The following is a 13,452-nucleotide window of genomic DNA, read 5'->3' as shown; positions in this document are numbered from 1 at the left end:
TTAATAAAACAGTTTTGAAGATGTTAAGCTCATTTTATCAGTTATTCTGGTGTCTTCATCAAAATTTAGAAAGTATTTTGTCAAAGCAGCTGCTGGATTTGTTAAATTTGTTCAGTTAACTTAAAGATTTTTATCAGAAAAAGGGGCAAACTTCTTGAGTCGATAAGAGCCGAGTCTGATATTGCCAGTGTCCTCTTATTGTTTAATATTGTCTGTTGAAGTCAAAGTGTGATATCATGAAAACCTCTGGATTTGCATTCATTTCACATTGTATTTGGCACCAGATGTGTATTGCTTGGTCCTAATTTGAAAAATTTAATAGCATGGCATATTTTTTCCCCACAGATTACCAGTTTGGTGTAATTGCTGTGCTATCCAGGTTGCTTTTTTCATGTGTTGTGATTTCTTCTAGCTGGCAGACTGTGGCCATGTGAAACAGGTGTTGACTTGACATTTTTTTTTAACTGAGGAAGGCTTCATTTGCATCCAGTGAAATAACAGATCTGCCTTATTGTGGTTTTACTTTAAACATTTAGACATGGAATACATACTGCAGTGTCATTTGTTTTCTGTGTGCCAAGTGTTCCTTTCAGACATACTGTATCCTTATTTGCACAAAATGTATAGTCTGTGTTTTCCGCTGGCTTGCTGACAGACAAGATACAGTCATTTGACAAAACTGTACACCTCAGATCAAGACAATAAAAACAGTTATGACCTTTGAGTTTGTGTAACTTATCACATGATTAATGGCTTACAGTACAGTGTAAAACGACAGTTATGTACGGACAATCCATACATACAACATAAAAAAAACAAAGCACCTGATTTGTTGAAATGGGAAACTTCAATTTGACCATAGAAAAAGTCTTTCATATTTAAAGATACATGCTGCTAATGTGCAGGCTTCCTCTACCAGTATACCATGTCAAAATCCCAATGTGAACATAATAGTTTTAATTACCTGATTTCATGGTTACATATACAGTATGTAACCCTGTGACAGATGACTGGTGCTCCCATCTGTCCTTGGTTTGAAGGGCTCAGTGACAGACAAGACCTGTCTCTCCACCACCAATCTGACATGAAAACATACAGAACTAACCTCAAACGCACACCAAAGCAGAAAAGAGTGCCCTTAAACAGAGGGTAATAGAACACAACTTTATTGAAACAGTCTGAACCAATAACATCAGCGTACAAAGGTGATGGCGCAAGAGGTGACAGAGGGGTAAAAACAAACGAACAAAAAAAAAAAAACATTAAATGCTTTATGAAAATTAAAACATCGAGAGGAAAAAGTGGCTGACAGCACAGGGCAGAAGAAAATCATTCTCATGGAATCAGATCGACAGTGGCAGGGTATTTTTTGCATTTATTTTGTACAAAAAATAAATTAATGAAATCTTTCAAGTTTACAGGAATATCTATTTGTTTTATATCACACAGACTTGCTGATAATCCTACATGTGGTGAAGTTCAGCATTTTGTGTTAAAACGTTAAGAGGATCTAGACAGACCAAAGCAGGCTGACTCTGATAAGTAGGCCAGGAGTTAAAAAAATAAGATTACCAATGAGAAAGAAAAATTGTTATAAAAGTGAGCTGGGGCAAACACATTCAAAAATCCTGAATGTTAAACGTGGCGCGACTTGACGGTCTTTACAATCCTTTAGGATCGCATTGCTTGAGCATTTCCTCGAGACAAACCTCGAGGTCCTTGGGCAGCTCCCCGCTTGTAGTTTTGCTGATATCCCTCCTTGAAGAAACAACGGGGATTTACAGTAAATACCCTTTCAACGAGTCACTTGATGAATGACTCAAACTCTTACAAGCTTAAAGATGTGAAGAAAATTCACTCAATAATATACTAGGATATTACATTAGCTTCTTTCAGGGGAGCTCTGATCATTATCGGCTAATATTTGTTCTAGACACTTAAATGATTGGTCTCATTCATTTCTACATAGGTAGATTTAAAACTTAAATTTAAAAAATCTAATTGTCTATTGACTCTTTTTAAACAGGTCTCTACACAGCTCTGTGATAATTTTCAAATCACTTTATACTTATACTCAATATGCAATCTTATTAAGAATAGTTAAATAAAAAAAATGGCCAACTGGTCCTAAATAATCTTGATCAAAGCATCCTTAAGCTTTTTGGTACAGTGCATTTAATGTAATAATGAAAGGAGCTCTTACCCGCTGGTAGGCGTTATTGGAATAGTCCCGGGATGTGTTAAACTGGGTTTGACCATAACCACTGCTGGGAGCATTTGAGAAAGGAGGGCGATAACCTTCATATCCCCCTGATGACAGGAGACATTAGAATTTAATTAGAAAAGTGGACTTGTTTTGTGTCATTACTGAATCACAAGGCCTCAGGACAATTGTATCTCTGTAGAATGTAGTTTGATGCTTGTACCTCTAAATCCATTGGAGGAGCCCCGGTATCCATTCATCATGCCACGGGCATTCCTGGGTCCACCCCTGGGCATAGCCCTGCTGTTGTAAAAGGACTGTCCTGACTGTCCAAACCCTGCGCCTGGAGAGGTCTCTTCATGGCCTCCTGCTGAGGGCAGGACCTGGTCTGGGGGCTGGAACCCACTGACAACTGAACAAAAGTAAACAAGACAAAGGACTTTGTAAGTCTATGATGCACTGGTGGGTCATTTATGCAGTTTAGCCTTAAAATACAATGTAACTTTCTGCAAGCTGAAAAAGCTGCAGTTGCTTTGCCTCGTGGCAGACTTAACGACTCCTATTTCAATTTTATTGTCACAGAAGGGATATTTTGTCTGCCAGCAAGGCAGAACTATGGAGCCTGCTGAAATCCCAACACGTTATTTTTACCTTGTACACAGACAATATTATTGCATCTTGTTAATACATATCTATGAATTTTGGGGGAGCTCTATATAAAACATATTCACAACCTTAAAATGTGTGTAAAATTCTTTATACTTGTATCATCAGGTCAATGTAGAGGTGTTGCCAAACAATGTCAACAGCTTTTCCAGTGTATAATATGCAATAAGCCAAACATGTAGTCTCACCTGACTGTAATGTCTCCTGTGGGATGTCAGGCTGCTCTACATTGCTCTCTGACTGGCTGCTGAAGCCCTGTCCATAGCCACCAGGGAACTGGCTGGGCGGTTTCAGAGGATCTGCTTGGCCATCAGTGGCTGGAGGTACAGGTGCATTCATGTTAAATACCTGAAGAGGGAAAGAAAAGTTGTCTGCCCATCCATACCAAAACACAAGTATCACAATTTCTTTAGAACGTCTAGGGAGGGAGCAAGCTGTACTGTGGGTTTGGGAAAAGAGGGGTCAATTATTGCCTTTCTAGACAGTACACTAATGATCAACCAGTTTTTTGCAGCTATTAAATAAGCTGTGTTAAACAGGCCTTAAATATTTTATTCACTTTGATAACCATACAAGTGTATAACCTGAAAGCTTTCAACAAAATGCATCAAATAAGTCCAGACATGTTCACAGTTTAACTGGACCCAGATAGGAAGCGTACCGCTTGCACTGACTGGAAGGGTGCTGCGTTGACATTGATGCCTCCAGTGTGGGAGGGTTTGGAGACAGGTGGGAAGGCAGAGGACAGGGAACACGGGGCGGGGGACTGCTCAGAAGGCAGAGACATCGATCCCTGAGGAGGGAGGGAGGGAGGGAGGGAGGGAGGAGGGAATTGAGAAGGCAAGGAAACAAGGATTGTGGAGAGGGCAGAGACGGGAAGTCTTTTTCACCTTAAAGCCCTTTCTACTTAATTATCATAGTCAAATGAATCCAATACCTCTCTGTAGTGCATAGTTTATAATATCATGACATGCCAGAGAACATCACACTTAATCCATGCAGTAGCGAATTAGATATACAGCCTACATAATACAAGAAACCTGTACTTCTCGTTATTCAGAAGGTGCATCACTCTTTAAATTTAAAAAATTGAAACAACCAAGTCTCACCAACCACTTCCGCTTCCATTCTACTTACTTGTGAGGATTCCTGTGGTCCAGACACTGCACTTGTTTGAGGAAGTCTGGACTCTGAGAGGGCTGTTTTGAAGATTTTTTTTTTTTTAAATGAGAGGCATTTCAGGAAAAAAAAATATTAATAACTGGTGTATTACAATTTTTGGATTATATATATGCACATCAGAAAACCATGACCAGACCCTTCTACTCAACAGAATCCGTCAGAGAGTCTGTTCAGAATCAAAGTAAATTAAGTGGCACTCACTTGAGGGGCAGCCCATCTGCTGCAGGTCTACAGTCTGCACAGGCTTCATCGGCTGTGCAGACACAATGGCTGGGTCCAGAGCCTGGCCATCGAACTCCAACATGGAGTCCTAAGACAACCAAAAACAGTAAATGTTTTGTTGGGTCATGGATTAGATTTATGAGCAGTGCTGTAAAAAAAAAATGACCTGGGACACTGCCCTTTAACTGAAAGATCTGGGTTTAACCTCCCATATCAGCAAGCATTTACCTTACTCCAGGCTTTGAAATGACTTGATGAGTAAATACTGCTGAGCTCACTGAGCTAATTCTCATCTGAGTTATTTTACATGAGTTGTTTTTCAGTTCTTTTATTTAGTTTGAATTAGTTTTAACTGGTTTTCTTTTATGAATTTCTTTCAATTGGTTTTTGAAAGATGCCCCACAAATAAAGACTACACTGCAGTGTCTGTTGGACGTTTTTTTTACCTGCATGAAGTTGTACGTCCCCTGCATCTGGGCCATGAGGTCTTGCACAGCTTGCTTTCTCACAACTGGGTCATTGGCTGGAGTGGGAGCGACGTGGTTCACAGTAACGGTTGGTTCTGTAGCCAGCTGAGCAGGGGGCTGGTGCTGGAGGGAATTCACCATCTATTCAACACACAAATACATGTGACAGGCGCATCCAAAATGGCACTGAAGGGAAAATGTGGCACTTTTTGCATGCCATAGACAAGAGAGCTGAGTTCTCCTGCAGCAAAATCTGATGTTTTTCCTGCATCAAGTGATGTCACTGGATGCAAGGAAAAACTATGGGCTATTTCAGCTTGGATTTCTAGTCTCTGCCTCTGGGTAGCCAGAGGTCATGCTAAATAATGAGTATTTTGCCACTTAACGCTTTGTTTTGGCCGGCAAAGGAATAGTTTTTGGCTAGGATGATAATGCATGCCAACTTAGGTGTGGGTGTCAGAAGCTCACGCACAATGCCTCCTGGTACAAGTAGGCACTGCCGGCACAGCTCCGCAAGCCAAAATTTTCCTTTGCAGACTGTGGTGTTGCAGTAGTGCAGCATACCTGAGCCTCCACTGTCCACTCCTCTGCTCGGTCTTTGTCTGTACTGCTGTACGTGGTTTCTGGAATGAACTGTCTATTTACAAACTATAAACACAAGAAAATGTAAAAGAAAAAAGTATGAAAATTTAATAAGAAGAAAGAAAATGTTTTTCAACTGCACAGTTAAGATTGTCAGTTATTATGCAGCATATATGCAGGACAGAGAAATCTTACCTCTGTGGTTTCCACTTTAACTGGCTCTGTGTATTTTTCAGTAGCTGTTCCTTCTAGAGAAAAGAGGCAAATATGAAGACAGTTTTCTTACAGTTTCAAAGAAATTTCTGACACACATACTGTATCTGCTAATGTATTGTTAGTTACCAGGTTCTGATGGCTGTCCAGCCTTAGACTCAGTCACCACAGGCTGCTCCTCTTGTTCCTCTTCCTCCTCACATGTCCCGTTCTGATGAGTTTGTGCTCTGTCAAAGTAACCACTCAGCAGCACTTTGTCCAGAGTGTCCTTCAGTGACTTGTCTGGAACAAACACAGCACGACAAGTCAAAAAAAATGGATGGTGATGGTTAATGATATATATCTATGCGCGCGCACACACGCACACACACAAATTAATCAACTAATTCATTGTGTTTATGTGGGATCAAGAGTCATGAAAATACTTACATGTGGTCCCTGCCACAGCCTTGTCTCGGCCCTCAAGCAGTTCCCACAAGTGTAGTGAAGCCTCCTCATATTGATCAGTCAACCTGTAAGTTACACAACAGGGTAAAAATACTATTTGGTAGTGTGCTGCTGGCTCCCTGTTTCAATATCCTTACTGAGCTGGTACAAACATAAACATTAGATTCATTGAAAATCACAGGAACTTTCATACCTGATGTCATAGTTCCTATCAGGTCCCACTAGTTTGTAAAACTCATCAAGGGATGTGAGGTCAGCGTCGGTGAGCAAAGGGGAACCAGAGGCATCAGGCTGTTTAAGCTCTTGCCTGACGTTGTCATCTCCCAACTGGTCCAGTAAAAACTGAAGCTCCAAAACTGTCTTCAGTCGCCGTTGTTCCATCTCTTCCCGCTGCAGCTGTTCCCGTCTCGCAGACTTTTTCACTGCCTTTTGAACCTGAAAAGACATGGTCAGACATGTTTTGTACGGTATCAGTTACAACAGTTTGTGGTAACCATTTGTAAACAATACTAAGGTTCCTGATGCTGGATCCACCAAGTGTTACTAAAGAGACATATCATGCAGACAAACACTTTAAAATGAATTATAACAACCTAGCAGCAAGTTATGAGAAGAATCATAATTCAGGACTCACCTCTTGTCCCAATGCCAAGAAGCTCTTCTGCAATTCTCGAGCAAACTCAAGATTGTTGATGATCTCTTGGTACTTTGACAAGGCCTCCTACAGGTGCATCATGGAAAGAAAATGTACATTTGTGTATCATTTTAAAAGTTATCTTCTTCTAATACAACATGATATAGTAGAAGATAAAGACAGACTGTTTTCCAGAATGTTTGATAACACAGCAGGATTTTGATATTTATCTTTATTATTATGTAGGTGTATAAAAGTTTATTTCATTCATATTCCAGCAGACTGCAATTAAAAAAAATGTATATAAACTGCAACTTCCTTAGCTTACCAGCTGATCCTGATTCAGTCTTTCTCCTTTATTCTTCCTGGCCTGATAATCATCCAGTTTAGACTGTAAGAACATTGAGAAACAAAAAATGTGAAAATTAAGTTGTGACAAAATACAAGTAACAGATAGATATTTTTAAAAAATCCTTGCGTAACAGAAACTGATCTCTAACACAGTTGGATGAGAGAGGCGTCAGTGGGGTTTTATATGTGAAGGAAGATTAGTCAGAAAAGATCTTTTATTTTCCATGCCTGAGTTATGGCAGTAAAGAAAAATGAGGACCAAGAGCTAGGATGGCAACCAAGATAGACAGAGAATTGTGCTGTCAGCTGAGTGAAGGAAACTGAGGCAAACTCCCAAAGTCTTGAAAACTGGAACATAGAATGTTTAGGTAAAATGAGCAAGTTTCTGATCAAGCTGCTATATTTTACCAGCATAAAAACCAGAGGATGGCTCAGTTCTGGTCACTGGTGGCAGTTACTACTGACAAGCATTCAAAATATAGGCCTAGTAGAAGAACCCACTTAATAAACCCATTGATACACATACTTTTTTGTTTAATTTGCTTTTTTCTTGAAGGAAAAAGAATTAACTGACATAGGGCTGGGTGGTATGACAAAATTTTCATATCATGTTAGACAAACGAAAATAATGTGATGAAACACAATTTTTAGTGAACTAGAGATACCTTTTTCTTTTCCATGTTGCGAACCTTCTTGTCAATCACACCAAGGACTTGCTTCATGGTCTCACAATGACTTCCATTTCCCAGATCTGGAGTGGCAGACTGGACAGCACTGTTGCCAACAATCGCTGAAGGCATCTGAGGAGAGAACATTATTGTTATGTATTAAAAGATTAATATCTGTGATCTTTTGTACTCCAATAGAGGAAACAAACACAGGCTAATGTAACTTCAGTCCTGAGCGGACACAGTGACTATTGCAATCAGAAAATCCATCTTTTGTAAGAGATCTACATTGCATGGACTGCTCTATTTTAAACCATCAATGACAAGGCTGGCAAACTGGGGATATTCAGGGCAGTGTACTGACAGCTAATACTTTTGAACAACCAAACTAAAATGGAAAAAATTACAGTTGTACATTACACCTAGTACCTTAGAATTTCTTTCTGCAAGTACTCTAGCTGATGAGGCAGGTGGGAGGATTTTGAAAAAACGAATACATAATACGTATACATACACATATACATACACATCTGAGTTACCGTAGAATGTTAAAATTATCATTGCTTTACAAGCTGTTGCATCCATACAAGGTAAAAATGAGATCATCCTTAATATGGACACATCTCTACTGGAGCCATGTATGTCTGTCTGGATGTGTGTCTGCATGTATTTGTGTGGAGTCTAAGTAAACACTGACTAATACAGCCCTACTTTACTTCTGAAAAAGCTGCTCATAGAAACATTGTCCTCATCTATTTCTATTTCTAGTAAACACTGTCTTTAACCAGTATTCACTCTACTAACCGGGTCGTCTGCCACCTGATGATGAGCTGGAGAGTAATATAAATCAAGGAATTTTAAAGTCTGAGACTGTAGCCTAATATTGCTTTTTGACATAAATAATTTAATTCCTTAAGACAAAGCCCTCTCAAATTGGGGGTCCGTGGTTCAGTGTTCATCTATTGTAGGAGTCCTCGACATGAAAATGTTTCAGAACCCTAATGTTAGACTCTAGGGTAGTGATACTCAACTTGGGCCAGTATGATGTCCTCCAACCATTTTCTGATGCACAGTGAAAACAAACTGAACCACAATATTTTTGCAAGGAAAGAGGGACAGATGCCACTTTTGTGTGATGGGATAAATAATACTGTAATAATAGAGAGAATGCTGATCTTGGTGTGATTGCATTTCAGGCTGTGCAAAGTGCAGTAGGATCAGGCAGTGAGCTATGCAGGGGAAGACAACTGCACAGAAATGAGGATAGTTCTGATTCTATAGTCTAAATGTTTATTTCATACTGAAATCTTAAATATGCTGTTCACTCTCAGTTGTAAACATTAAGTGTATGGTTCATATTAATGAATAATTTCAGAAATTCAATAATTACAGATGGAAGATGTTAAAAGTTGTATAATGTCTTTCATATTTTGCCATAGCACTTATGACAAAAACGCATCTTAAGTTATTAAATTCAATCCAATTCTCACACCAACTTAATTCAGTTAATAACTTAAGATAATAAGTAAGTTAATTTGAAAAATGTTTATTCAGTTTACCTGATAAATGACGTTATTATTAATGTTTATTTATTATATAACTTGCAACTGACCTCATTCATTTTGGTCATTTTGCAAAAGTGACCCCGGGCAAAGCATTTGACTATCCCTGCTCTAAGGTTAATATTAGGACACAAAGGTAGACTGAGACAGACAACACTGGGGCATAGGAAGTGATGACGGCGTGATCGAGCTAATCAATCCATCTTTGATTTGAGCTAAGGAACGAATAAAACCGATTATGGTTAACCTACCCTGCGGCATAACCTAGTGTCTCTAAGTACTTACAGGATTAGTAGGGGTTACATTTAAGGACACTGATTTAAATCAGGAATTTGACAAATGAAGTTAAACCAAGTTAAGATGTCGGCCTTCTATTCAAAGTTAAAAACCATAGCTCCATTTGAGAAACCGGCTACCTTACTGACAGATGCTAGTAATACGATAACTACCGTTAATGTAACTTAAGTCACATAATGTCAGTTAACAGTAACGTTCTAAACTCATATTTCTGGCTTCGTTAGCAAGCTAACCTTTCACTGGTCCAAGGAAAACGTTAGCTTGCTACATCAAATCAATTTAATAAGCGGCGAACACTGCTCCTAATCTCCTTGTCCCATTGTTAGCTGAGAAGCTAGCGTGCTAGTTAACGTTATGCGGCTAATGCCCCAGTTAACCGGATGTCAGTTTAAGCCGAATCAACCGATAACAGGTATTCTAGGTTCATATAAAAGATAAGTCGCCGCATGACGTTTTTAACTGAAAAACAAAGAGCAGCTCGGGACGCTGCGACAACTCGTTTAGTGAAGTCGTCTCGACTAAAGACGATTTGCTGAACAAATACAGGTTAAACAGCCAGTGGTTCGTGATGACATTAATCCCATACCTTTATACTCTTTGTCTTCAAAGAGATTTCCTTCGTCGGATTTAACGTTAGCTATTTGAAGCAGTCCGTATGTTTTACTTTCAGTGGTATTTTTCTAGAAGGATGCTCAGGTCTCACCAGCCAATGGCTGACTAGCTGCTGCTGCTGAGCTAACGGTAGCGGCTACAAGGACCCCTCTGCTCTCTTCAAGATTGCCTGACAGTATTTTTTAATTTATTTTTTTTTCAAAACTTCTTTATTCAGTGATTAGAAAAAGATACAAAAACACGAAGAATACATTTAATAAAAAAACAAAGGAACAAAAAGAAGGCATAGATGATTCTGATTTGTCAGTCCTTTCAGTGTTTCCAAGTACAGTTTATGCTTAAATGTTGAATATTGGGTTTCCCTTGAGTCCATTTACATGTATGGATATAAAGACTACTGTACGATATTGGAAGATTTAAAATAAATAACTGATTTCTGTAAATGTTCAATGTTTCTGTATAATTTTCTCCACAATAATGAATAACAGACATTTTCTGTAAGTTAACCATGGTCTCTCACAACATCATAAATATTTTCAACATCAATCCAGAAGAATTTAACATCATTCATAATTCATTCATAAAATAAATATAATTAATTCTGTGTCAGTATTACAAAATACACATAAATCAGAAAGATCATTTCTATATATTTTTTAGAAAATGGTTTGTTGGGTAGATTATAGTTTTAAAATGGACCTACTATACAACTTTATTGTTGACAAAATATTTGTTAAAGTAGTTCCAAATCAATTTCCAATTATGGTTCTCGCAGTGATTATTCCAAGAATGGTTGGTACAAGATGTTGCAGGACAATGTGACTAAAAAAATATCTTATTACTTTATGTTGATACCATTTAACAAAACATCTGTCCTAAACATGGACTGTTCATCACGCATTACTGCCTGCAACAATCTTAAAAAACGTGCAGGCACTGCATCAATATGTCTGACAGTAAAATATGTATTAAAAATAGACAGGACAGTCATCATCCTACCATTAGACCTAATTTGACCTGATTTGCCTAATTCATGCAGTGTTTCCCCTATTCTGGTCCTCAGGGCTCAGTGTGTTTGAGCAGGGAAACATCTAAAACGTGGAGGGCAGTGAGCCCTGAGGAGCAGGATAGGCAAAACACTGTCATGTGTTACTTAATTGTTTAGCAGGGTCATTATGTTATATAGAGTTTTTATCTTGAATTTGCTTTATGTAAAATAGCAGAATTTTAGAAATACTGATATCATGATTAAGCTCCCTTCCACAACAAAGACAATTAATCAGTTTATGAAGAATGATTTATTTATTTATTTTCCATTAGTCAGTTATGAATTATTCACATATGATCAGTATTTCATTCTTTTTTTCCAGTATCACGGTTATTGTGAATTTATTATTGTTTATTTTGAAGATCTGAACTATCTGTTTTGGGGATCAACAGAGTGTAAAGTTGAGTTAAAAGGACAAAGGCCCTCTACTCTCAGTCCCAGTGAGCTCTTCTTCAGCAGAACTCTGGGCAATAATCCACATTTGTGAAAAATCTCACATTGTCTCAGGTTTGATAAATTGATGGTGTTGTTGAAGATGGTCAGACTGAGATTTTTTTTTTTTTTAATTACTCCTAGTAATAGCAAAGAATGAACAGAAGATGGTGCAAATGTCCCATGTACCGGAGGAGCTCAAAATGTGCTGAAATATTACACTGTCTCAGATGGTCCTCTGATGTGTGTTCACTGTGGTGTTGTTGAAATGTTTAATTGATTTCTCTCTGTCGTTTCTGTACTTTTCAGTGGGTACAGTGGGTACAATGAGTCTGCAGCCATGTTGTGATGTGTACAGTAGTATTAACTGCTGAAATGAAACAACTTAAAGCAGCAAGTGAAATATAGAAGTGGAGAGCAAAGAAAAGATCAGGACTTTTGGGGTAGTATACCAGACTAACTATAATGACTAGACTGTACCACATAAATACGGCTATCTATCTAATACTATCTAGTACACGTATAGTGGCAGGATTAGTTTAACAATCAAATCCAGTGTTTCTGTGAGTCAAATCAAAACTGTGCTGCACAGATTTCAAAATGTTGTGCAATTCACAAACATTAACAATTAGACATTCAATATGTTGACGTGTTTTAATCACTCCGTTATCTTTAAAACTTTAATTTTATTCCACTTTTACTCCATTATGGTTGTATAAGAAAAGATTCAGAAACATATTTATATTTTGAAAGTTCAGATCTCTCACACTTTGCATCATATGGGAAAAATAACAGTATATGAGAGCATCAGTATGATCAAACCTTCAGAGTTTCAGACCTTTTCAATGAACTTTCACACTCAATTTTCACACCTCCTTTATGGTCCCTGTGTCTGGCTCTCTGTCTGATGAAGGGCATGTCTAGAACTAGTGAGGTGGGGGTGTATGGATATCTAGCTCCTCTCTCTGATGTGGGCTGCTGAGTAATGGCCATACATCCTTCAGTGCTCCTCTCCTGCAGCACATCTGACCGGATTAAATATGTGCAGAGGATTTATTGGCTGAAAAACCACAAGAGCCCCACAAAAACTTCGGCCCCAGACCACTTGTAGTGTAGCCCAGGCAAGTGTAGGAATTCATCTGCAGCCCCTCTGGTTTCCCCTGTCTTCTTTTTCAACTCGTCTTTGTCTACATGTTTTTGTCCATGAGCTTTTCTTACACTCTCATTTATCTTAACTACACTATCATCACAAAACTGTTTTTATTGTATGATAAGTCACCAATAACAGAGGTGAACTCAGGATTCTGGGTGTTTTCCAGACTTTTTCCACTCACAGCCTCGCTTCAGTTAGTTGGGCAACATTAATAATTCATGGCCCACATGTGTTACAGACAGATTACAAGCATCTCCACTTAACTACCGTCATTATCATTATTACAGCCGGAGAATTTTATTCACCATCTTGCAATCTGCGACTCATGCGATTGAGGTTTGATTTTGGAGTGTGGTTCAAGGGTGGATTTGTTTACTATGCAGTCCTTTGGGACAAACTATGATTAGTATCTCCAGTCATTCACATTTTAAAACCAAATGCACCGTTTTCTCACTGCAATGCATTTACCAGACCATACCAGTGATGCCTTTGGTAATGTGGGTATTTACAGAGACGCTGCATGACTTATAATGTCCTATGCCACAGAGAGTTGTTGTGAAAATGCAATGCATTCATGATCATGTTTTTTGTTTTTGAAAGTATGGGTGCAGCGACTGCAAGCTCTGTAAGGCTGGAGACCTCTATTTTGAATGTCTGAGGCCTTCATCTTTTCCACCTAATTCAGAACTGGTTGCATAACAATTTTTTTCTAA

General features: G+C 38.5%; 1 protein-coding gene across 2 annotated transcripts; it reads right to left on the bottom strand.

The window, feature by feature from the left end:
* Window positions 1-1,150: 1,150 nt before the first annotated feature.
* On the bottom strand, window positions 1,151-10,237 carry caprin1a (cell cycle associated protein 1a). 2 transcript variants are annotated; one of them, XM_084716433.1, is made up of 17 exons: window positions 10,081-10,237; window positions 7,633-7,767; window positions 6,945-7,007; window positions 6,617-6,703; window positions 6,176-6,417; window positions 5,965-6,047; window positions 5,665-5,817; window positions 5,518-5,570; window positions 5,305-5,388; window positions 4,720-4,881; window positions 4,253-4,361; window positions 4,007-4,068; window positions 3,531-3,662; window positions 3,058-3,217; window positions 2,427-2,615; window positions 2,204-2,310; window positions 1,151-1,758 (listed from the first exon to the last, which is right to left on the bottom strand). In XM_084716433.1, exons 2-17 carry the CDS (start codon window positions 7,765-7,767, stop codon window positions 1,672-1,674), a joined length of 1,908 nt encoding a protein of 635 aa, XP_084572559.1. In that variant the 5' UTR covers window positions 10,081-10,237; the 3' UTR covers window positions 1,151-1,671. The 2 variants fall into 2 exon arrangements, with proteins under 2 accessions (XP_084572559.1, XP_084572566.1); XM_084716440.1 differs by lacking the exon at window positions 3,531-3,662.
* Between the last annotated feature and the right edge of the window lie 3,215 nt (window positions 10,238-13,452).

Source organism: Lutjanus erythropterus, chromosome 1 (genome assembly GCF_056507025.1).
Source record: "Lutjanus erythropterus isolate fLutEry1 chromosome 1, fLutEry1.hap2, whole genome shotgun sequence".
In the NCBI taxonomy this organism is placed as follows: Eukaryota; Metazoa; Chordata; class Actinopteri; order Lutjaniformes; family Lutjanidae; genus Lutjanus; species Lutjanus erythropterus.
The sequence above is the reverse complement of the archived record's forward strand: the minus strand, read 5'-3'. Positions and strand labels throughout refer to the sequence as shown.